This window comes from Trypanosoma conorhini (genome assembly GCF_003719485.1).
Source record: "Trypanosoma conorhini strain 025E chromosome Unknown Tco_14.4_contig_00181, whole genome shotgun sequence".
Taxonomy (NCBI): domain Eukaryota; phylum Euglenozoa; class Kinetoplastea; order Trypanosomatida; family Trypanosomatidae; genus Trypanosoma; species Trypanosoma conorhini.
Window position 1 is genome coordinate 5,951 of NW_021704268.1, and position 21,607 is coordinate 27,557.

At 67.3% G+C, this 21,607-nt stretch overlaps 8 protein-coding genes across 8 annotated transcripts in view, besides 13 other annotated features; all 8 read right to left on the reverse strand.

The window, feature by feature from the left end:
* Positions 1–250, reverse strand: part of Tco025E_03815 (flagellar associated protein) — a gene marked incomplete at both ends in the record, with an annotated part of 492 nt that extends 242 nt beyond the window's left edge. Inside the window, one exon of the mRNA XM_029370732.1 lies at positions 1–250. This exon is cut by the window's left edge and continues 242 nt beyond it. Coding sequence (XP_029229157.1) covers positions 1–250 — 250 coding nt within the window.
* An 18-nt stretch (positions 251–268) lies between these two features.
* Positions 269–317: a microsatellite.
* A 302-nt stretch (positions 318–619) lies between these two features.
* On the reverse strand, positions 620–2,008 carry Tco025E_03816 (putative U4/U6 small nuclear ribonuclear protein; the record flags this gene model as incomplete). Its single annotated transcript, XM_029370733.1, has 1 exon — positions 620–2,008. The coding sequence occupies one exon, from the start codon at positions 2,006–2,008 to the stop codon at positions 620–622; it is 1,389 nt and encodes a 462-aa protein (XP_029229158.1).
* Positions 2,009–2,054: 46 nt separating this feature from the next.
* Positions 2,055–2,088: a sequence feature (A-rich).
* Positions 2,088–2,109: a microsatellite.
* Positions 2,110–2,289: 180 nt separating this feature from the next.
* Tco025E_03817 (putative N-acetyltransferase complex ARD1 subunit) lies at positions 2,290–3,030 on the reverse strand (the record flags this gene model as incomplete). Its single annotated transcript, XM_029370734.1, has 1 exon — positions 2,290–3,030. One exon carries the CDS (start codon positions 3,028–3,030, stop codon positions 2,290–2,292), a length of 741 nt encoding a protein of 246 aa, XP_029229159.1.
* Positions 3,031–3,106: 76 nt separating this feature from the next.
* Positions 3,107–3,144: a sequence feature (A-rich).
* A 77-nt stretch (positions 3,145–3,221) lies between these two features.
* Positions 3,222–3,259: a microsatellite.
* Positions 3,260–3,343: 84 nt separating this feature from the next.
* Positions 3,344–7,357, reverse strand: Tco025E_03818 (uncharacterized protein; the record flags this gene model as incomplete). The annotated part of the gene is made up of 1 exon (XM_029370735.1): positions 3,344–7,357. The coding sequence occupies one exon, from the start codon at positions 7,355–7,357 to the stop codon at positions 3,344–3,346; it is 4,014 nt and encodes a 1,337-aa protein (XP_029229160.1).
* Positions 7,358–7,377: 20 nt separating this feature from the next.
* Positions 7,378–7,400: a microsatellite.
* Positions 7,401–7,526: 126 nt separating this feature from the next.
* Positions 7,527–7,564: a sequence feature (A-rich).
* Positions 7,565–7,886: 322 nt separating this feature from the next.
* Positions 7,887–7,918: a sequence feature (A-rich).
* A 29-nt stretch (positions 7,919–7,947) lies between these two features.
* Positions 7,948–13,176, reverse strand: Tco025E_03819 (uncharacterized protein; the record flags this gene model as incomplete). Its single annotated transcript, XM_029370736.1, has 1 exon — positions 7,948–13,176. The coding sequence occupies one exon, from the start codon at positions 13,174–13,176 to the stop codon at positions 7,948–7,950; it is 5,229 nt and encodes a 1,742-aa protein (XP_029229161.1).
* A 25-nt stretch (positions 13,177–13,201) lies between these two features.
* Positions 13,202–13,240: a microsatellite.
* A 30-nt stretch (positions 13,241–13,270) lies between these two features.
* Positions 13,271–13,319: a microsatellite.
* Positions 13,320–13,332: a microsatellite.
* A 219-nt stretch (positions 13,333–13,551) lies between these two features.
* Positions 13,552–16,317, reverse strand: Tco025E_03820 (uncharacterized protein; the record flags this gene model as incomplete). The annotated part of the gene is made up of 1 exon (XM_029370737.1): positions 13,552–16,317. One exon carries the CDS (start codon positions 16,315–16,317, stop codon positions 13,552–13,554), a length of 2,766 nt encoding a protein of 921 aa, XP_029229162.1.
* Positions 16,318–16,610: 293 nt separating this feature from the next.
* Positions 16,611–16,664: a microsatellite.
* An 86-nt stretch (positions 16,665–16,750) lies between these two features.
* Positions 16,751–18,772, reverse strand: Tco025E_03821 (putative acyl-CoA synthetase; the record flags this gene model as incomplete). The annotated part of the gene is made up of 1 exon (XM_029370738.1): positions 16,751–18,772. One exon carries the CDS (start codon positions 18,770–18,772, stop codon positions 16,751–16,753), a length of 2,022 nt encoding a protein of 673 aa, XP_029229163.1.
* Positions 18,773–19,524: 752 nt separating this feature from the next.
* On the reverse strand, positions 19,525–21,312 carry Tco025E_03822 (putative flagellar radial spoke component; the record flags this gene model as incomplete). Its single annotated transcript, XM_029370739.1, has 1 exon — positions 19,525–21,312. The coding sequence occupies one exon, from the start codon at positions 21,310–21,312 to the stop codon at positions 19,525–19,527; it is 1,788 nt and encodes a 595-aa protein (XP_029229164.1).
* A 263-nt stretch (positions 21,313–21,575) lies between these two features.
* Positions 21,576–21,606: a microsatellite.
* Position 21,607: the final 1 nt, after the last annotated feature.

Below are 21,607 nucleotides of genomic sequence, written 5' to 3' on the forward strand. Positions count from 1 at the left end.
TGCGCTCCTCCGTGACGGCCTTCCGCGACGCCCGGGTGCGCTTGATCTCGTTCTCCTGGATGAACTTGTAGTAGCGCACGAGCTTGTCCTGCAGCCTGGCCCGGTCCGCCGCGATGACCTCCTCCACCTCCCGCACCCGCGCCATGCGGACCATGTACAGCTCCCGCTTTGCGTCCAGCTCCTTCTGCGCCTCCATCACAGCCCGCCGCAGCTGCGTCGCCGCCGTGATGCTCTCCAGCGCACCCGACATCTCGTGCCCGCTCTACTTGTGTATGTGCGTGTGTGTGCGTGTGTGTGCGTGTGTGTGCGTGTGTGTGTGTTGGTGCGACTGCCACCGCCTGCTGCCGGTGGCGGGGCGTTGTAGCGTGTGAGGGGAGAGAAGAAAAAGAAGCGGCAGGAAAGATGCGGCAGCGCGCACGCACGCGTACAGGCCCGCCGCAGCAGCAGCAGTAGCGACGGTGTGTGTGTGTGCGGGCCAGGCTACCCGGCCTGGCACGCACGGAGGCGGAAGTAGCGACAGCTGCAAAGTAGTCCGGCGGGCGCGGCGGCCCCTCCTCCTCCCCCCCGCCCGCCCCGCACCCTTCGCCGTCGTTTCATCCCTTCAGTTTCGCGCCGCCGCCTAGGCGTGGTAGGAGGGCACAAACACAACCGACTGGTCGGACGCCTCCACCGCCGCCAGCAGCGAGCCGCGGGGGAAGCCGTCGAACACCGCGAGCCGCGCCGCCTCGAGCTCCGCGACGCCCACCGGGAGGAGGGCGCAGACGCCGCCGCGGCGGCCGTAGTGGCAGACGAGCAGGTGCCCCGTCTCGAGCGCAACGTACAGGCGCCTGCCGCTGCACGCCATGCGCCGCACCCCGCCGCCGACGCCGCCGGCCACCCCCGTCGACACGAGGGCGAGGACCTGCACGCCGACGAACGGGTTGACGTGCGCCACCGCGACCCCCTCCACCTGCGCGCAGTGCAGGAAGAAGTGGTTCGGGCCCAGCGCCCGCGCCTTCGCCATCGCCAGCACCGGCGCCGCGGTGGGGACGACGGCCTCCACGCAGCTGGGGAAGGCGATCAACACGACGGCGCTCGTCCCGCAGACGAGCTTCACGGCAAAAGTGTCGTCGTCGGCGAAGAGGACGTCCTCCGTGGCGCCCTCCACCGACACGCTGCTCCTGAGCAGGGAGCTGGACGGCGGCAAGCGGACGTCGTGGAAGTGCAGCGCGATGTGCTCCGTGCTGCCGCACGCCAAGTAGCGCCCGTCGCGGCAGGAAAAGCCGAGGCACGTCGTCGGCACATGCGGGGTGCAGCGGTAGAAGAGGCAGTGCGCCATGCGGTCCTCCGTCTCCGCCGCGCCGTTGCTGCCGCTGCTGCCGCCGCCGTAGACGGTGGCGGCGGGGGCGGCGCCGAAGGAGAGGGACCACACCAGCGCCCCGCCGTCGCAGCCGACCGCCAGCACGTCCCGCGAGCGCGGCTTCCACGCGACGCAGTGCACGTTGCGCTGAAAGGCGTGGGTCAGAACGCACGTCTCCTTCCCCTCCGCGACGTCGTACACGACGACCCGCGAGCAGCCGGCGCCCTCGTCCACGGCGGCCGCCAACGCCATGCGGTCGGGGTGGAACGCCATGGCGGTGACGCCCTCCGGGCACTCGGCGGGGCGCAGCGGCCGCGGCGCGCAGCCGGCGGAGACGGGCACCGCGAACGGAAACACGAGACGCAGCAGCGGCACCGCCGCGGCCACGGGGCGCAGCAGCCACCGCGCCGCCTCGAACGCCCGCTGCCGCCGCCACCACGACGACGACAGCGGCGATGGGGACGACGACGACGACGCCCGGCGGGCGCCGCGGCCAAGCACGTTTCTATTTGCGAGCTTCCACACCGGGTACACCGCCCCGCCCTGCGCCTCGAAGGAGGCGCGGTGGCCGCTGCCGTAGAGCGACCCCGCGGCCTCCCCAAGCAGCCGGTCCCCGGCGACAAATGCGGCGGCGGCCCCAGACGGCAGCTCGAGCAGGGGCTGGTACATATCTCTGGCTGCGGGGCGCCGCGTTGGTGACGAAGAGGCCACGTGCAACGAACGGAAGAGAAAAAAAAAAGAAAAGAAAACTCACACACGCACACACACACGTGGCCCGAGCAGGAGAACGCACGGGCGCATTGCAAGAGGAGGAGGAGGAGGTGCGGCCGGGCGGCAGCCAGCCAAGCACCCGCAGGCAAAGAGAGAGCAAAGTAAGAAAAACAAAGCAGCGGGAAGGGGGAGATATGTGTTGGCGTGCTTTGGCCGCAGCCGGCCGTGCGCTGCCTCCCTCACTTTTTATTCTTGCCGCGCTTGCTCCCGCCGCCCTTCTGCTGCCGGCCTTTCCCCGACTCCTTATTGGAGGCCGCCAACAGCTCCGCCACGAGCTCGAGCTGCTCCTTCTCGATCTCCGCCGCCCGCTTCTTCTCCCCCCGGTGCCCACCTGCCGAGGAGGGCGGCGGCGGCGTCGGTTGCGGTGCTTCCGCCGCCGCGCCGTTTTCTCGGGGCGCGGCGGAGTTCTGCTGGCGCACGAGCTGTCGGTTTGCCGCGACGTAGAGGCCGGGGTTTGGCCCCTTGAAGAACTTCTTCATGTGGAACGCGTCCTCCTCGTCGACGTAGTACCCCTTCTCGACGTTGGCGCAGCGGAAGCCCAGCGTGTCCTGGTACAAGTGCAGCCCCGCGTCGTTGGTCTTGCGCACGTGCAGGGAGCAGAAGTTGGCGTCGTACTGCTTTTGCATCTCCTTCATGGAGGCCCGCATCAGTCGCGACGCCACGCCAAGCCGGCGGTGGCTTCGCAGCACCGAGATACTCGTGATGTGGCCGTAGATGCTCTCCGGCTTCTCCTCCTCCTCCATCTTGGCAAGCACGTAGCCCACCACGTTGCGGTTGTAGTCCTCCTGCACGTACAGCAGCTGCGGGCAGGAGAGGATGTGGTAGAGGTAGTACCGCATGTTGTAGTTCTCCGGCAGGCACCGCAGGTTGCAGTGCTGCATCTGGTACATGTCCTCCATCGTTGCGCGGCGGACCTGCATGGTTGACGGCGGGCAGGGAGATAAAGAGAGAGGAGGGGCGGGGGCTGGTTCACGCGAATAACCCTGCGCAGCGGCCGGCAAGGAAAGGAAAGGGAAAAAAAAGAAGAAGAACGGTGCAAATCGAACGGGTTCGCAAGCGGAATATAAAAAAAAAGCGCTGGCAACGCGGTGTGCCGTGCGCTGACGCACGGCACAAACAACCCACACACAAACACACACACGCACGCACTGCATGAAGAAAAACAGCGGGATAAAAAAGTATACAGTTGGCCATTGCACACGCGCGCACGCACGCCCCAAGGCCAGCCCCGCGCTACAGCTCCATGATCCGCCACGGACCGCCCTGGGCGACGGTGCAAAAGTAACACTCGGTGTACCTGCACGCGGCGGCGGCGGCGGCGGCGCTGAACGGGCTTTGCACCTCCCCGCCGCACGGCAGCAGCACTCGGCGCCCCACAATCACCAGCGACGCCTTGAGAAACTCCAGCGCCACACGGCACGAGGCGCCGCTCACAAGTCCGCTCGCCTGCAGCCGCTGCAGCAGCTGCTCCTCCGTGATGCCGGGGGAGTGGTGCACGAGACTGTAGAGGGCGAAGAGGAAGGAGCGCCAGACAAACTCATGCAGGGAGCCATCGACGTGGTGGAAGATGCTTGGAAACCGCAGCGCAGGCGACCCCTCGCGTGGCGCCACAATCGCGGCCCGTGCCATCGCCACCTGCGCGGCGGAGGGGGGCGCGTCCACGGGGATGTCGCGGAGCTCGAGGTGCCGCAGCTGCCGCCACGGGCGCAGCAGGCCGCGCGCGGGGTACGGCTCGACGGTGTGCCGCGTCGCTGCTGCTGCCGCCACCGCCGCCGCCGCGTTGACGGCGGGCGTGGCGGGCGGAAGGGGCGTCTTGCGTGCGGCGGCCGGGTGCGACGGCCACGCAAAACGCGGCAGCCGCAGCACGCCGAGCCCCTTCTGCTCCCGAATCTCCTCCGCGAGGGAGTCGAGGTTGACGGAGGGTTGCTCCACGAGGCGTGGGGCCCGGCGCAGCAGGTCGCACGCTTCCGCCGGCTCGGCCGCCGCAACCGGCGGCACGCACCACCGCCGGCAGTTCGACTGCGGGGTGCAGAGCAGCGCGGCGGTGAGGTCCTGCACGAGGGTGGAGGCCGGGCTCTGCCCGTGCGTGACAGTCGTCACCAGCGCCGCCGGCACGAAGGTGAGGATCGGCGACAGCTCGATGCGCGGGAGCCGGCCGGGGCCGCCCGAGCGGATGCGGAAGGACGGGAACGCCAGCAGCCAGTCGATGCAGCGCCGCCGCTCCTCCTCCGGGAACTGCGCGAGGAGGGCGGCGGCCGCGACGGCGTCGTAGTGCGCCTCGTCGCTCAGCAGGATCATCCGCAGGAGGTCCTGCAGCGCCTCCGAGGGGGCGTCCTCCTCCACGGCCGCGGCAGCAGGTCGGCGTTCCTCCTCCTTTTCCTTTTCCTCCTCCTCCTCCTCCTCGCTTCCCACCGCGACGTCGGGGGCCGCTGCAAAGTTCGGTGAAACCACCGACTGCACGGCGGCCGCCCGCCCGCCCTGCCCGCCCTGCACCGCGCGCATGATGCTCTGCACCAGCGTCTGCACGCTGCCGTGTACGCGGGTGCTGTACGGGTTGTAGCGCGAGAAATGCACGGACTTGCTGTGGCGCCGCACGAGCGCCTGCAGCCGCTCCAGGCCGCGCTGCGGCTCGTCGGACTGAAGAATCGTCTCGAGCGTCTCGGCCATCGTCGCCCCGCTCACCTCCACGCGGCGCCGCGGGTGGGAGGCCCGCCGCGGGTCGCCGCGGCCCCTCTCGTACTCCTCCGCCTGCATCGCGTCACGGAGGGTGCGCTTCCGCGCGCGCAGGGCTCCCTGCCGCTGCAGTACGTGCTCCGCGAGGATTCCCGGATCGATGCGCAGCAGCCGCGCGAGGGCGATCAGCTGCGCATTCGACAAATTCGGCTCCGTCGCCACGACCCCGCGGATGAGCCCGACGGCGCGGTGCGGCTCCTGCGCCAGGGCGGCCGCCGCCCACGACTCGCCCCAAAAGTTCAGCACCGCGCGGCACGTGTCCTGCGGCGTCGTGCCGGCGCCGTCGCAAAAGACGTGTCGCCGCTGCTGCCGATCGAAAGCGGCGGCGGCGAGGGCGATGGAGACCTCCGCGAGCGGCACGTCCAGGTGCGCCGCGAGCGACGCCTCACTCAGCACGAGGCCCTGCGCCTGCAGGCCGGCGAGGGAGTGCAACAGCGGCTGCACGCCAGAGCGGCGGCAGTGCTCCTGCAGCGAGGGGGGAAGCCGGCGGAGGGGCGTTCCCCACGCACACGACTGCGGCGACGCCCCGCCAACGTACTCCGCCACGTCCACGTCCGCCACGCCGACGGTGATGCAGAAGGAGCTCAGGCTCATCTCCTGCAGCACCCGCGCAAGCGTCATCGGGGTGCCGGGAGCCTGCCCGAGGGCGCACCACACACGCCACAGCTCCACGTGCACGCGCGAGAGGCGGAAGAGCCCCACCCGGCTGTACCCGTTGCGCACCATCGTCACCTTGGCGACCAGGCGCGCGCTGCGTGCGCTGGACCTCGCGATGGCGGCAGCCGCCGCGGAATGCCCCACGCCGCCCTCCGCCGGCTCCGGCAGGTGCTGCAGCAGCAGCGTCGACTGCTGCCGCTTCTGCTCGCGGGCCGAAATACCGTCGAGGTACGACTGCATCAGCGCCGCCCGCGTCTCCTCCGTCAGCTCAACGCCGGCAACGGCGACGATGCCAATCCGCCTGCCCTTCGAGGACGTTACCCCCGTCGTCGCCAGCTGGCCCTGGCCGCGCAGGTACGGTATGACGCGACCCAGCGTGCGGCGGTCAACGATGCGCGAGAGGTCCGGCAGCACCAGCGCCTGCGCGGGCGACGCGCGCAGGGCCTCCATGACTCTATTCGCAGCCCAACTCGAGACCCCCTTCGCCAGCTTCGCCCCCTCCCCCTCCTGCGCGGCAGCGCTGCAGCCGCCGTTGCCGCCGGCGCGGGCGTCCCCCCACCCCTTTGGCCGCAGGAGGCGCGTGAATGCCTTGCTGTGGCGGCTCAGCACGTTGGTGCTCTCGATGGTGCCCCAGCGCTCCTCGAACTGCCGGGTGAAGCGGTGCAGCTCGTTGCGGGTGGCACGCATGTCGTACAGCGTGACGCGCGGCAGCACCGACTCCACCGCCAGCGGCCGCCGCTCCGCCTCCTTCGCCACCTGCAGCGCCAGCGGGCAGGCGGGGTCGACGCAGAAGAGCGCGTCGCCGCCTTTGCCGCCCGCCGCCGCCTCGTCGTCGTCCTCCTCGTCGTCCTCGTCGCCGTCCTCCTCCTCGTCGTTATCGTCGTTATCCTCGTCGCCGGCGCTCGACGCCCCGCTCAAGTCGTCCCCGCCGTCGTCGCCGTCGTCGTCGTCGTCGCTGTCGTTGCCTGCCGCGGCGGGGGCCCTGTCGGCGGCGACGACCCGCACGCGGTGCCGCCTGTGCCTCACGAGGACGGACGCCACGACGACGCGCAGCCCCGCCGAGAGCAGCATGCGCCGCAGCGCAAACCGCGTCTTTCGCCCGTCCAGCGCCGGCACCGCGTGGCCGTGGGCCGCGAAGATGGCGTGCACCGCGTCCTCGAAAACCAGCCGCCGCTCCGGCGAGGCCACGACGATCTGCCGCGCCACGGCGGGGTCGAGGATGAAGCGCGGCGGCCGCAGCTCCCCGCGGCGCCGCGCCAAATACGCCTCCAGTGGGCGAAGGCGCCGCTGCGGCTGGTTGAGCCGCGGCGGCGGGGCGGCGAAGTGCGGCAAAAGATACGGCGCCAGCGGGGCCTCCTCCGCCCCGCAGACGTACACCACCCGCAGCCACTGCTCCCGCAGCAGCCGCCGGATGCCGATCCCCAGGCCCGCCACGGCTGGGCGCCTGTCCCGCTGCCGCCCGGCCGCGGCGGAGTTCTGGAACCGGCGGACCCCCGTCACGAGGTTGTCGCAGGCGTAGTTCACCGCGGCGCGGACGTTCTTGAAGCGCAGCGACACCCCCAACGTCTTCTCCTGCAACGCCAGGCTGGGGCAGAAGGCGCACTGGTCGTACGCCACCGTGCCACTCGTCAGCTCCGACGGCGCCACCGGCTTTCCGCTGCGCCTGACGCTCACCTCGCCGCTCTCGCTCAGCAGAAGGTCCAGCACCATCTGCCGCAGCGTCGCATGGTCCGCGAGGCCGTAGTACGGCAGCACGTCGGCGGAGACGAAGGAGAGCAGCTCCGCCCCGCTGCAGCCGTACTGCTCGCTGTGGGAGCCAATGAACTCGAGCACGCACTCGAGGATTTCACCAAACATGAGGGAGGAACAAACAACCTTGCTGCTGCTGCTGCTGTGTTGCGCCTCGCGTTCCCTCCCGCCTGCGCGCTCCCTAAAACAGACTCAAGAAAATATCGGCGTGCCACTTCGCCTCCTTCACTGATGGCGACAGTGACGAAAAAGAAATTAATGGCAGCACGGCCCCGGTGGCAAAGGAAAAGGAAAAAAGAGAAAAAGAGAGAGAAAGGGGGCATAGAAAAGGCAGCAATAAATAAAAGGGACGGCGTGCTAGTCGGGCACATATCGGTGCAATCCGCACAACGCGGGCGCGTCCGTCGGCGGCACCGCCGGCTCGCTGCTTGTATGCGTCTATGTCTATTCCAAGCCGCAGCTTCGTGTCTGTCGCCATACTTCGTTATCACCTCACCCGGCGTCTGCCTTCTTCCCGCGCCTCTGTTTGTTTCTGTCGGTTTCTTTGCAAGCGCAGCTCCCCTCCCGCACGTCTTGGCCCCCTTTTCCGCCGGCGGGGTGAAGCGTGCGGGGTAAACACAGCATCAAAAAAGGGGACAAGAAGAAAAGAAAAAAAAAAGAAAAAAGAAATTCTGGTGGAGTCGCAAAGTGGCGCCGCCTCACTCACTCCCGGCGGAGCCCGCCCCATCGTCGTCGCCAGAGGCGGAGGAGGAATCACTGCTGCCGCTGCTGCTGCCGCTGCTGCTGCGCGTCGTTGCCGTTGCGTCTTCCTCATCCTCCTCCGCCTCCTCCGCAGTCATGCGCCGCCGCTTTTGGGGCCGCCGCTGCCGCCGCCGTCCCGGCTGCGCCTCGTCAGCTTCTTCCGCCGCGGGGAGTGTGCCGCGCGAGCCCCGCGCCCGCAGCTGCGCGCTGCCCCTGCTGCCGCGGGGGCTCTCCCTGTCGTCGGCCGCCGCCTCCGCCTCCGCCTCCTGCAGCAGCCCCGCGAGGGCGCCGCACAACTCCTCGAGGGCGCGGCGCCGGCTGCTGGCGTCCGTCGGCGGGGACTCCCACAGCGGGGCCGCTCTCCGCAGCAGCGCCGCGAGGCCCTGTCGGAACGTCACCGACGCGGCGCTCTGCGGCTCGCGGCGGGCGAGTGTTATCAGCTGCTGGGCGCCGCCGCTGCGACGCCGCATTGCCAGACGCCGCAGCCTCGCCCCATGCAGGCCGTACTCGCCGCGAAGAAAGGTGCGCAGCTGCGAGATGCAGAGAACCCCAAAGCACATCCACAGCTCGACGGCGCGGTCCTGCCTCGCCGCATGATCATCAACGTTATCGTCGCCGCCGGTGCCGCCCTTCCGCCGCTGCGGATGCGTGGGGCGTTTCCTTGACCGCAGGAGAGACAGCTGCGCCTCCGCAAAGTCGAGGCAGCTCTGCCCCACCAGGTCCACGGCCGCGCGGCAGTTGTCCAGCACGTGCAGCACATCGCTCTCGTGGGTGTAGGGAACGAAGGCCGTGACAACCGTCAAGTGGCAGAGGAAGGGAAACGGGCTCCGCGCCGACGCCCCGTCACTCGCGCGGTGCTCCCGCAGCCACTGCGCCGCCCGCGCCTCCTGGTAAAGGTACCGCAGCAGCGAGGAAAGAAAAGCATCCCGGTAACGCTTCCGCAGAGAGGCGAAGAGGCGGGCGTGTATGCACTCGCCGGCCTGCAGGGAGGTGTCCGCGAGGACGGCGCTCTGCAGCACATCCACGTCACAGGCGTCGTGCAGGTCAAACGCCCGCACAACGCCTACGGCGGCGTTGGCGGCGACGACATCGGCGTACCGCTCGCTCTGCGCCGCCATGCACTCCACCGCGGCCTGCCGAAGTGCCTCACTCTGCGGGTCCGCGGCGAGAACAATCAGGGCGCTTGCGTACCGCGACGGCGGCAGCAGGCCCCCCTCCGCGCAAAGCTGCAGGACCTCAAAGGCCAACTGACGCACCGCCACGGCCTTCACCTCGCACAGCTGCAGAATCTGCGGATGAAACTGCTGCATCACCCACGTCGCCATGCCGCTGTTCTGCTCCGCCACGCAGGGGGCAACCTCAACCTGCAGCTCCTCACGCCGCCTGCGCCGTCGCGCGGTCGGGGACGACGACACCGACGAGTCGGACGGCAGCGGCACGGGGGCGGCTGTGGAGGCCGCGTGGTCGATGCGGGCGTCCTCGTCCTTCAGGAAGTCGCGGATGAGGACGAGGGCCTGCGACTGCAGGGCGAGGTCCCCGGCGGGGTCGAGGGCGCGCCGCAGGTGCGGCTCGCAGCGGCGCAAAAAGACGGTCGGCTGCAGCATGCAGAGGGAGGCGAAGACACGCAGGGCGATGACGGTGGTTCGCTTCTGCGCCTCTGCGGGGCACTCCCGCAGCACCCGCTCCACCGCCGCGTAGACGTTTGCGCAGATGCCGTCGCCGAGCGCCAGTTGGTTCGGCACGCCCGACCCACCCACCGCCGCCGCCTCGGCGAGCTCCGGGTGGTGCTGCCCCCACGCGGGGCAGAGGCGCAGGAACTCCGAGAGAAGAAAGAGGAAGCGCAGCGTGTACGCCACGCTCTGCGGGTCCGTGCGCAGCGTCGGGGCGAGCGAGAGCGCCCGCACATAGTAGGCGTTCATGAGCGAGTAGCATAGGCCCAGGTACTTTGCGTTCGCGTAGTCGGCGAGCCCGTCCCCGCCGCAGGTGATGGCGGCGCTTAGGACGCCGCTGGCTGACAGGAGGATCTGCTGCTGGTGCGGCCCGACGTACCGCGCGAGGACGGTGGTGAGGGCCCGCGCAAGTGGGTCGAGGGCGAGCGGCGGGGGGCGCGGCGCCAGCAGCACCGTCCGCAGGATGCGGCACACATGCAACAGCGTGACCCCCACCGCCTCCTTCGCCGCCGCCGACGTCGGCGACGACGGCGAGATGGACTGCACGAGGGTCTGCGCGAGGACCTCCAGCAGGGGCTCAACCCACGCGCTGCAGGCGAGGGCGAGGGCGTGCACGGCGGCGAGGGCAGCCGCCGCCTCCGGCGCTGGCGTCAGTCGCTGGTGCTCCGCCCACAGCACCTTCGCGGCGCCGAGCATGGCATCGCGCAGCTCCAGCGCGTCCACCGCCACATTCCTCGCGCCGCGCCGCGGCGTCTCCCGCCCCTCCGTCAGGCGGCACATCCCGCGCAGGAGGACGACAAGCGGCTGCGCCGCCGGCGCCTCGTACGGGTACGCCACGTTTGTCACGGTGAGGCGCATCAGCTCCCGCGCCACGCGTGCCCGGGTGGGACGGCCGGTGACGTCCGCGGCGGCCTCCTGCCCCACCCACCGTCGCAGGAAGAGCCGCACGACGCAGCTCTGGTGCCGCGCCTCCCGCGCCGGACCCAGCAAGGCAAGCAGCTTGGACTCCGTGAAGGTCAGCAGGTTCTCGCCAGCCGCCGAGGCCTCCAGCAGGGGCCGCAGCGACGCGTCTGTGAGTAGGGTGTCGAGGGCCGCGATGGCACGCGCAACGACGGCCGCGCTGCGGTCGGTGAGGAGGTGCAGGAGGGAGCTGACAACCTCCGCGGCGGTCTCCTCCGCGTGGGCGCCGCCGCACGCCTCCGATAAAAGCGTGAGAAACAGCGGGACTATAGCCTCCCGCACGCGCGCGTTATCGTCGCGAACGCAGCGGCGGGCGATGGGCCAAACCCTCGCGAGCAGCGGCGGGTGTAGCGCGGCGAGCTTCCCCATGTGCTGGATGGCCCTCTTGCGCGCCGCCTCCAGCCCCGCAAGCTGCTGCTGCCGCTCCTCCCGCAGCTGAAACACAGAAAGCAGCCACGACGGCAGCCGCTCCTTCGCCATGGCGCTCAGCAAGGACTTGTCGCAGGCGCCACACAGCTGGGCGCTGCACGCGTGCAGGACGCCCCAGTCGACGGCAACGCCGCCGTCAGCCACCTGCGTGGCCTGCACCAGCGCCGCCAGCACGGCGTCCGGGAAGCGAGTCGCGTCGTGGATGGCCCATGCGTAGACGTGCGCCGCGCGCAGGTGCCAGGCGGCGGCCGCTACATCCGGCGCGGGATCCGCAACCCGGTGTGAGAGGGCCACGTAGAGCAGCGCCCGCCGCAGTTCATCGTGGGGAAGCGGGGCCTCTGCCTCCACCGCCGCCTCGCCGGGGTGCGTAAGCTGCCGCCACTGTTGCAGCTGAGCGTCCGTCAGCGCACACGCCTCCGGCAGGGCGGCGGACTGCAGCAGCGCCTGCTGCGCGGGGCTGAAGAGGACACAGGAGACGCGAAAGACGACGTCCAGGAAGAGCGCCCGCGTCCCCTCCGTCGCGGCGGAGGAGAAGCAGTGCTTCGCGAAGGAGACGAGGAGGGCGCGCAGCAGCATGTCCGCCGCGGGGAACTCCGGTAGCCCCAGCATGTTCGCCAGGTCCTCACAGAACTGCAGGACGATGGCGCCGCACATCTCCCGCTCCCGCTTGTCGTCGCGCTCCTCTAGCAGAAAGTGGCGGAAAAACATGTTCGACCACACACAGCACTGCTGCTGCAGGTGGTCCGCGGCGCCTCGTGTGACGGGGCCGGCGCCGACGGGCGTCGACTGCGCCGCGGCCACCACCGCCGCCGTGAGGGCCGCCGCCTTCACCCCCGACGGAAGCAGGTGCGGGCGCAGCAGGAGATGCTCGCCGTGCGGCAGCCGGGGAAAGAAGCGCTCCCAGGCCGCGTCGCGCTGCGCCTCGAGCCGGTTCCACAGGGCGCTGTACAGGTGCAGGGCGTGGCTCACGACATGCGTGGCGTAGTTGGCCGCCTCCTGCCGTCCGCAGGCGCCGGGGAGGGCGAAGAGGCACTGAAAGCAAAGATCCTCCAACCGCAGCAGGTCTCCGTGGGCACAGAGGCGCAGTCGGGGGTCGGCGACCACCAGCGCGAAGCAGCGCAGCATCGCCCGCAGGCACTCCAGCTCCGCCGCGGCGCCGGCGTCGTCCGGCGCGTGCCCCAAATGCCGCCTCCGCACGCGGCGGAGGAGGGCGGCGAGGACGGTGATGAGGCGGTCCACGGCGTCCTCGGCGAGCAGCGAGGGCTCGAAGGCGGGGTGGGAAATGCAGGCGCAGCAGGCCACGGCCCGCTCCATCGCGGCCGCAGGAAGCACAAACTCCGCGGGGGACGTCGCCGCAGCCTCCGGCAGCGTCAATAGCGACGAGACGAACGCCGTGAGACGCTCCGCGGGGACGTCTTTGAAGGGCTGCGGGGCGTCCAACAGCGCGCCGAGCAGCGACGCCAGCGCGCGGCTCCCCTGCACCCCGGCGCCGATGATGTCCGCGAGGGTGGAGGGGCCGCACGAAGCTGGTGGCGGCGTGACGGGCCTCGCATTGGCGTGCACGGCGCCGCGCAGGCGAACGGGGGAGGCAGGGCTGGACTTCGGCTCCTGCTTCGGCGCCCGCGCGGCCGCCTCCTCCGCATTTTCCTTTTCGCCACCGCCCTCCGGCGCGGAACGCCGGCGCAGCGTCATGTGGCACTCCGCATTGTGCGCCCACCGCACCTGCTGCGAAGGCGCCCCCGCCCCGCGCACTCCGCCGATGCTGTGCAGACGATCTATCTCTATACGCAACAGCCCCTCATGGATGCGCCGCGCCAGCGGGGAGAGGCGTGGCGTGTTTTGCTGCGTGCCGCCGCCGCCGTCGCCCTCCTCCTCCGCGCCGCGGCGTAGTGCCATGTAGCTGCTGGATGCCAAGAGAGTGCGGGCGAACCCCATGACAGTCTCCTTTAGCGCGTCGTCCGACGCGTGCGACATGCCGCGCGCCGCTGCGAAGTCAAGCCGCTCCGCGGGCGCCGACGGCGCCAGCAGCTGCGGCAGCGGAAACGCCGCCAGCACCTCCAGCAGCGGCTCGACGGCGGGCGAGATGTCCGGCGGGAGAGGCGCGGCGGCATCGTGCGTGGACGGCATTACGTGAGAGAACCCCCACACCTCCTTTTTTTTGTTTGTTTGCTTTTTTTTGTTGTTGTTGTTGCCCAGCAGAAATGCGTGCGTCGGCAACGAAACACACACACACACACACACGACAGAGCAGAGAAACACAAAAAGACACAAAAAAAAAACAAAGGTGGAGACCCAATGAAAAGGCCCATGTCCGACTCCACCCACGCATGGGGGCAGCTACGCAGCCGAGGCGCGGTCGACAAAGGCGGGCAGCCGCAGAAGCACGTACACAGATTTATATATTTATATAAACTACCTAAACTGGCGGCGGCGAGGGCAAAGAAACATCAAAGGGTCCGCCAAGAGAAACGGAAACGCAGAAAAATTAAAAAAGCGGGGGCGTTACGATTCCTCAGCAATCTCGGCCGGAGGAGGAGTAAACGGGGGGAGCAGGGCGGCGCACGCAGCACGCACCTCCTCGCCCAGGGACGGGTCTAGCGAACAGGTGTCCTGCAGGAACTTCTTGGCTGCGGCCTGGACCTTTTCGTCGGTCCTTGTGGGAATGCGGGGCAGCGCCCCGCGCCGGTACCAAGTGGCGACGACGGGCAGCACCTCCTCCACGACGCGCCGCGCGAGGAAGTCGGTCGCCAGCGCAACGAGCGCCTGAAGCCCCTCCATCGCCGCCAGCACCGCCGGCGTGGGCGGCACCGCCTCGAGTGCGCGGCGCTCCTGTGCCGACAGCCGCCTCGCGTCGCTTGGGCCGGCGAGGCCGGCAACGGGCTCCGCGAGGATCGCGAGGAAGGCGAGGTACGCCTGGTAAACCGTGCGCAGGTGGCTGCGCGGGAGCACGGCGGCGGCCGCGGCGTCCCACGCAAACGCGGGCGGTGGCTGTTCAGCCTCGCCCTCGGCCGCGCCCGCCCACGCCTCCGCCGCGGGGGTGGTGAGAAACACGGTGAGGCCGTGCACGACGGCCCGCACCGCGAGAGGCGCGACCGCGTCATTCCGCGCGCAGTACGCCAGCAGCACCTGCACCGCCTCGAGCACCGTGAGCTGCAGAATCTGCACGCGAGGCTCCGCCGCGGTGGTGAGGCGGTCCTGCTCCTCGTCGGCCCCGAGCTGTGGGACGGACCGGTTGAGCGCCGCGGCCAGGCTGAAGCAGTCGGCGAGCAGCGCGACGGAGGCCAGCGCCCCGGCGGTCTCCTCCTCAACCGTCGCGCGTCGGCAGCCGTCGGCGGCAACCTTCACGGCGGCGGCGACGAAGTCGGCGACTTTTGGCACCGCGGCGGCTGCGGCGACAACAACCGGGGCGAGGCCGTCGCCGCGCGGGGCGTCCACCCACTGCGGCCGCGCCGCCGCGCCGTCACTCGCCCCGGCCCTGCGGGGGACGGGCAGCAGCGCGCTCCGCAGAAAACCGACGCCGCCGCGGAGGACGTTGGCGGCGGCGGCGCGAAAGTCCTCCTCCGTGACGGCGCGCGCCGCCTCGTCCACGACGTGGGCGCCCTGCTCCAGGAGGAAGGCGAGGGTGTCCGGGTACTCGCCCGCCTCCCCGAGCCCCTGCAGCACGCGCATCGCGGCGTCGTGCACCACCGCCGGCCCCGTCGCCTTCTCCAGCACGAGGTATAGCAGCAGCAGGGTGAGCCGCCGCACCGCCCGCCGCCGCCGCGCCCTGTGCGCCACGGGCTCGTCACGCAGCACCCCCGCGGCGAGCTCCAGGCAGCGCAGAATCGTCGCCGCGACCGTCTGTCGGTGACGCAGCTGCTGGTACGAGCAGAGCTGCGCATCCTCTGTGATGTTCCACAGGTGCGGCTGGGCGACGACGCTCCAGAGCCGCTCAAACGCGCCGGAGAGGACGAGCTCCTCAGCCGGTCGCCCACGCCCCCCCTCCCCCGCCGTCGCCCACGCCGGGCTCCTAAACTGCCACAGCACAAGCCGCGCAAGCACGTAGATGGTTGGCGGGTGCAGCATGTAGAGGTCCCAGTCCGCCAGCGTTGCCTCGCACTCAGACATGAATGCCTCCAACAGCAGCGCCCCGTCCGCTGCGGGCTCCGCTGCGGCAGCCGTCGCTAACGCGTACGCGGCAGCCTCGAGAAACGCATCCACAACCGCACACGGATGGCTGCGTGCGGCGGCCGCGCTGTACAGGTCCTCCACGCTCATCTCCGTGCCCACCACCCGCACACACCGCTGCAGCACGGGCAAGAGCAGGTGCCGGTCGTGATTTCCCGCGAGCTGCGCCGTGGACCGCGTGGCCCCGCAACGCAGCAGCGCCGCGGCAAATTGCAGCAGCTCCACCCCGTGCATTTGCCGCAACTGCGAGTGCAGCACCTCCACCACCGCAGGTACCTCAAAGAAGGTGCTTGGTATTTGGCCAACGGGCTCCGTAGCACCGCTGAGAAGAAAATGTACGTTTGAAAGCACAAGCCACGCGACGACGACCTCCTGCATCAGCGGTGTTGCAAGAAATGTGCGGAGTGACGGGAGCAGCAGCAGCTCCGTGGTAAGCCGCAGCAAGGATTCTGCGAATGGAGGCGCCAGTGCCCCACACGCTAGCCAGCGCGGGTCCAACAAGCGAGCCATGCTGCGCCCCAAGTGCTCCACCGCCCCCTGCAGCCACTGCCTGTCCTCTCCCTGCGGCTGCAGCGCGGCTGTCAGCGCGGCCCGCAGCAGCTCCACCGCCCCCGTGCGCACGGCAACCGCGTCCGTGCCGTGGTGCGCACGGTCCACGTACCGCACACACGCCGAGACAATCCCGGGAAGGCAGAGACGCGTATTGCTGCAACCTATGGCCGTCACAACGGCGACGCACGCGCGGAGGCTCTCCACCTGCAGCTGCTGAAACCAAAGCTGCCTGCGCCCCGACAGGGCCCCCAGCATCTCATGGATAAAGAGGGCGGCCTCTGTGTGGTACGACGCGTCTTTGAAAAACGCGGCATGACGTCGCGGACCTACGCCGTGCAGCGCGGCAACCGCCCGGACGGCCAACAACTTCTCCTCCTCTGTGGTGGCCAGCGAGCTCGCCGCGAGGCTTGACGGGCCGGACGGCGCCTCCGCTCCGCGGAACAGGTGCACAAACTCTTGCTGCAGGAGCAGCGTGAGCTCCCGTACGTCGTCGAGCTGATCCGCCTTTTCCGCAAGGCGGCACAGGACGCGGGCGGCTGCGAGGCTCATACCGCAGCCTGGCCGACGCCTTCCACCCCGGCCCCCCTCCCCACCGCTCGCGTGCCCCCAACTCCCTACACCGAGAAGCACACAGGCACAGGAGCGCCCACCTACAGGCCAACTGACAGCCGTGAAGGAGGCGAAGGGAAAAGTTAAAAAAAAAAAGGACACATGCACGCAACGTATATACACACATAAATGTAAACAACTCGGAAGACACCGTAAGAGAAACATGGCGAGTGGAGCAGAATTTGGCCCTGCAGTAGGAAAAGGCAGGAACTAAAAACAGGCAACTTTCAAGGACAACAACAAGAAAAAAAATAATAATAATAACACAAATAAATAACACAACAACAGCCGCTATTGCTCCGCCTCCTCGCGGTCGGGTTGTCCATGCACGCGGCCGCAGCCTTCACGCACGCATTTGGCGCCCCGCCGCCGTTTAAAACAGGTCGTCGTAATCGTCCACGGCATGCCCAAAAAACTTCGGCGTCTCATCGTACATGGCGTTGAAGTAGTGGACGTAGTGGTTCTCGATTTTTTGTCGCGCAAAGCCGTACTTGCAGGTGATAAATCCGTTGGCCAGGGTGCACTCCTCTATAAAGGCGAACCGGCGAACGTGCGCCCGCGCCGGCAGCCCCTGCGACGCGCGGCGCAGCTCTGCCCGAATACAGTCCGCCTTCTCGCGCTCGCTCACGATCGGCACGCCGTCGCGCCGCTCCACCTTGCGCAGGTGCGACGCGATGGCCTTGGCGTTCGGAACCACCAACGCCGTGAGGTAGGGACGGTTTTCCCCGTGCACAAAGACCTGCCTCACAAACGGGCTCTTGATGAGTGTCCCCTCCACCTCCAGCGGGTCCACCACGGCGCCGCTCGCAAGCGTGATGAGCACGTCCTTGTTCCCCTTGAGCGTGATCCACCCGCCCGTGACGGAGCCGTAGTCGCCGGTGCGCACAAACGTCCTGCCGCCGTAGGCCACGAGGGAATTGCTCGCCTGCTCGGGGTCGATGTGGACGTCGAAGTACCCCTGCATGGCGTGTGGGGCCTCCACGAGCACCTCCCCGAGGTCGCCAGGCGCGACAATCTCGTTCTTCTCGTTCACGACACGCACCTCCACCCCCGGAAGCGCCTTCAGACGGAGTGGCACGTCAATGTCGGTGGCGATGAGGCCGCCGGCCTCCAGGGCGCCGTAGGTGCTCACGGTAAATACGTCGAGGTCCGCCAGCAGCTCCGCCTGGTCCCGCGTCAGCTGGCTTCCGACGATAAAAACAATCCGCAGCTCGTTCCCAAACTGTTGCTTAAACTTCCCAAGCAGCACATGCGACGCGGCTCGTAGCGTGTGGCCTGGCTTCTTCAGCATGAGTCTATTCTCTGTGATGCGGCCCAGCGTGAACCGTGTCATGTCCTTCGTTAGGCTCCCACGATTCATGATGTTGTCCACCATGTTGGCGTAGGCCCGCTGAAACGGCAGGGCGACAGACGTAATGACACTCGGCTGCACCAGCGCGAGATCCTGAAATCCCTCCAGCTGCTCGGGCGGAATGCAAATGCAGGCGCCTTTGCAGATCGCCTGGTATAACTCGACCGTAAGTGCCCCGGCGACGCACCAGGAGCACAGCGACATGAATAAGTCGGTGTGCGTCAGTGCCCCGCCAACGTGGGCGTAAATGGAGCTAATATTTGCCACCAGGTTTCGGTGCGAAAGCATCACGCCCTTCGGCGGCCCCGTGGTGCCCGCGGTGAACATAATCATGGCGGTATCCTCCGCCGTGATGTCCTTGCGCGGGGGGACTTTTTCCGGCACGTCCGCGGCGACGTTGATTGCGACGGCGTAGCTGCCCTCACCAAGCTGGTCCTCGAAGCAAATCACATGCTGCAGCTGCCCCACCTCGCCAATCCAGCCCTTCACGGCGGCGTAGGAGGAGGTGGACTCAACGAATAGCACCTTGGCCTGTGTGCTAGTTAGCACGAGCCGCGCCTCCATGGGGGTCACGTTGGTCGGCAGAACCACAAACTGGGCGCCAAGCTGCAGCGTGGCAAAGTGCACAACCACCCACTCATAGCGGTTCTCGCTGATGACGACGACGCGCGAGCCCTTCTCCACCCCCATCTTGTGCAGCAACGTTCGCATGGCGGCCATCTCCGCCTCAATGGACTCATAGTTGGCCCACACATAACCCAGTTGACCACGCACCCACATCTTCGTTCCAAGAAAACGCCGCGTAGGCCACGCCTTCACGGCCTGCTCCCACAATTCAACAAGCGTGCTCTGCGGCTTAATCACGAGCCCCAGGCGCATATCGTTGTTCATTGACGCCCCAGCGGCCACATCCGACTCACCGTAGTAGGTGCCAGCCACACTGGTGCCGAAGCGGCACGACACTTGCAGGGCGAACCCGCCTCGCCTACCGCGGCTCCTAAGAACGCCGCCAGTCAAGGTCAAGATGCGTGAGTAGAGTCGCATGTTGTATCGTCTCCGTCTTTACTTCACCTTTTTTTTGTTTCCTTTTTCCTTTTCTTTTTAATTTCCGTCTGTTTTGGGGCTTCGCCGTGCTGTCGTTGGGGTGGGGAGGGGATTTAACCTCCGTCCCTCCCTTCGCGTTTCTGCGCAGTCTCTGCGGCCCAGCAACGGTGGCGGCAGCCGTCAATGCCGTTCGAGTCCGCGTCTAGGCGCAAGACAGGGGAAAGGCAAAAGCAACCTTGACAGACGAGCGGGGCCAAGAGCAAAGGCACAGGTGCTGCGCAGGGGCACACACAGAGACACGATAGCACGTGGCAGATGGCACTGTCCCCGCAAAATGCGCCGCGCGCCTTCATCGCTGCTTCCTGGAAAAACGTACATGGCGAAGAGAACTGGACAGCCAACACACAATAAACATGAAAAAAATAATAATAAATGGTGTCTCTTGAAATATGAAGTTCGAGGAGAATACGGTGGGGCGGGTTCTCTCGATTTTGCTTTCTTCTCTAACTTCTTTTCGTAGCTCTCCGTGGGTAGTGGCAGTGCGATGATGCCCCTTCTTCTCCCTTCCAGTTGGCGCCCCGTTGCCGTGCCCCCGGTTGGGGCGTGTGCGTCGGTCGAAGGCCCGCCAGACGCGCGGGACAAACACACCCGCGTTCGCAAACAAAAAAAAAAGACTGCACAGACGCAGACACATACGCCTCCGCCCACCTCCTCTACCTGCCCCTTCTGCCTTCGCTGCCTCGACGCGGTCTCTACATGTCACCCTCCGCCTCCTCTTCCTCCACCTCGTCTTCCGAGTCCGGCTCGGGCGGCTCCTCGCCGCGGCGGACTAACTTCTCCGTCGCCGGCGTGGGATCATTCGCCTCCGTGATGTCGCCGCACTCCGGGAGCACCGGCGGGGCGAGGGTGGGGGTGAAGCTGAAGTCCGTCTTCTTGAGGCCGTTGCCAAAGTAGACGCAGCCCCACCGCTTGCCGCCGTCCGCGGCGAACGCGACGGCGCCCGGCCAGCGCAGCGAGCGAACCAGCACCACGCGGTGCTTCTTGCTGTTGTTGTTCACAACCCGCAGCGTCCAGGCGGCAACCTTCACCTTCGTCGGGTCGTCGTCGGGTATGGCGTCGTCGGTGACGGGCTTTGGCGGCGTGTCGTCCTCCTCCTTTTCCGCCTCCGCGGCCTCGTCGGCGTCCGCGGCCTCCTCCTCTTCCTCCTCCTCATCCTCCTCGTCCACCTTCGGCGCCTCGGGGACGTTGATGATCGCGTACAGGAAGTCGGTGTTAACGGGGGTGAACAGCTCCTTCTCATCCTCTTCCTCTTCTTCCACCACCTCTTCCTCCTCCTCCTCCTCCTCCTGCCGCTGCTGCTGCAGCTCCTCCGCCTCCTCCTCCTCCTCCTCCTCCGGCTTCTCCGGAAGCTTCGTCTGCCGGCCATTGGCGTAGATGTAGCCCTCTGCGTGGACCCACTGATCCAGCTTCGCCCACTGCGTGACGTCGGAATCCTCCTCCGAGGCGAAGCCCTTCACTGCCTGGGTGAGTGGGCGGTATTTTGCCTCCTTGGGCTTCTTCGCGTTGGCCCCATCATCGTCGTCGGCGTCCTCCTCCTCGTCAGCGTCTTCCTCGGGCTCTTCAAGCGCCCCCAGTGGGGAGATGTACGTCCCGCTGGCAATGCGGCTAAGCTGCACACGAAGGTAAACAGCCTCATTCCATTCGAACGGTGGACTGGCAATGACAGCGGCAGTTAAGTCGCCCGTAAACAACCGCTTAATCCGCCTCCCTGCCACGATTTGCTGCGGTGTAACATCTGGAAGCAGCTTCCATTCAGCCGCAGGATGTGAGGTTACCCAAAATGAGAGTCGATTTACCCCAACAAAGCCAGGCTCAGGCTGCACAGGCACTTCCAACTTGCGTCGCGCTGGACGAGGCATGGTGTTGACCTCCTTGTAAACCTTTTCTCCCTCTTCGACATAACGCTGGCTGCAAACCACGTAGTAGTTGGCCCTTGTACCAAAAATTTTTCCAAAGAAGCGAACATCCCTCAGTTTCTTTCCCATTGCCAGCATCGTGATGGACCGGTCAAGTAAAAAGGCCTCCTCCTCCGTCACACCGCACCCCGCCCAGGCCCAGTAAAGGTTCTGCTGAGCCACGGAGTCGTACGGAGGAGCGGTGTGCGGCTTTATCCGCGTCGTCGTTACAGTTGTATACGGGTCTGGCTGCTCTATCGTCGTCACTGCCTCCGGGGGCGGTCGCTCAAACAGGCGTTCATTGACCGCAAGACGCGCGAGCTCAGACGGCGGGACTGGGCAGGGCTCGTTGCACGCAGGGGTGCTTTGACCGTTCACAAAGCTGTGCTGCTGCAGAAGTGTGAAAACGTCGTTAAAGCTCGAGGGATCGGCGGCAATGCCGTGCGGGTTCTCGTCCAGCAGCTGCTCCATCAACCGGGTGAGTTGGTCATAGACGCTGACGCCGTCCTTGTTGACGTTCATGAGGTACGCCTTTGTGCGTCCAAACATTTCCTCCACATCTTTTGCGAGGGGTTGAGTGGCCATTTTTCCGCACGCTCGCTTTTTGCTTTTGTCTTTCTTCCGTGATGTTTCTGCCGCTCCCTGAGTCTTCCCTACGCTCCGCTACCTCGGCGCCTCTCGCTAACTATTGTTGTAGTTTTTGGTTGCTGTTTTGCTCTCTCGTTCTTCGGGCTGCTGCGAGAGCGGAGGTGTCTGTGCGTATACTTCCTTCCCTGTCTCCTTTTTTTCCGCCCGCCTCCAATCGTTGCGAGGGCCAAGGAAGACACGAGCAAAGAAAAAAGGTCCTTTGTGTGTGTGTGTGTGTGTGTGTGTGTGTGTT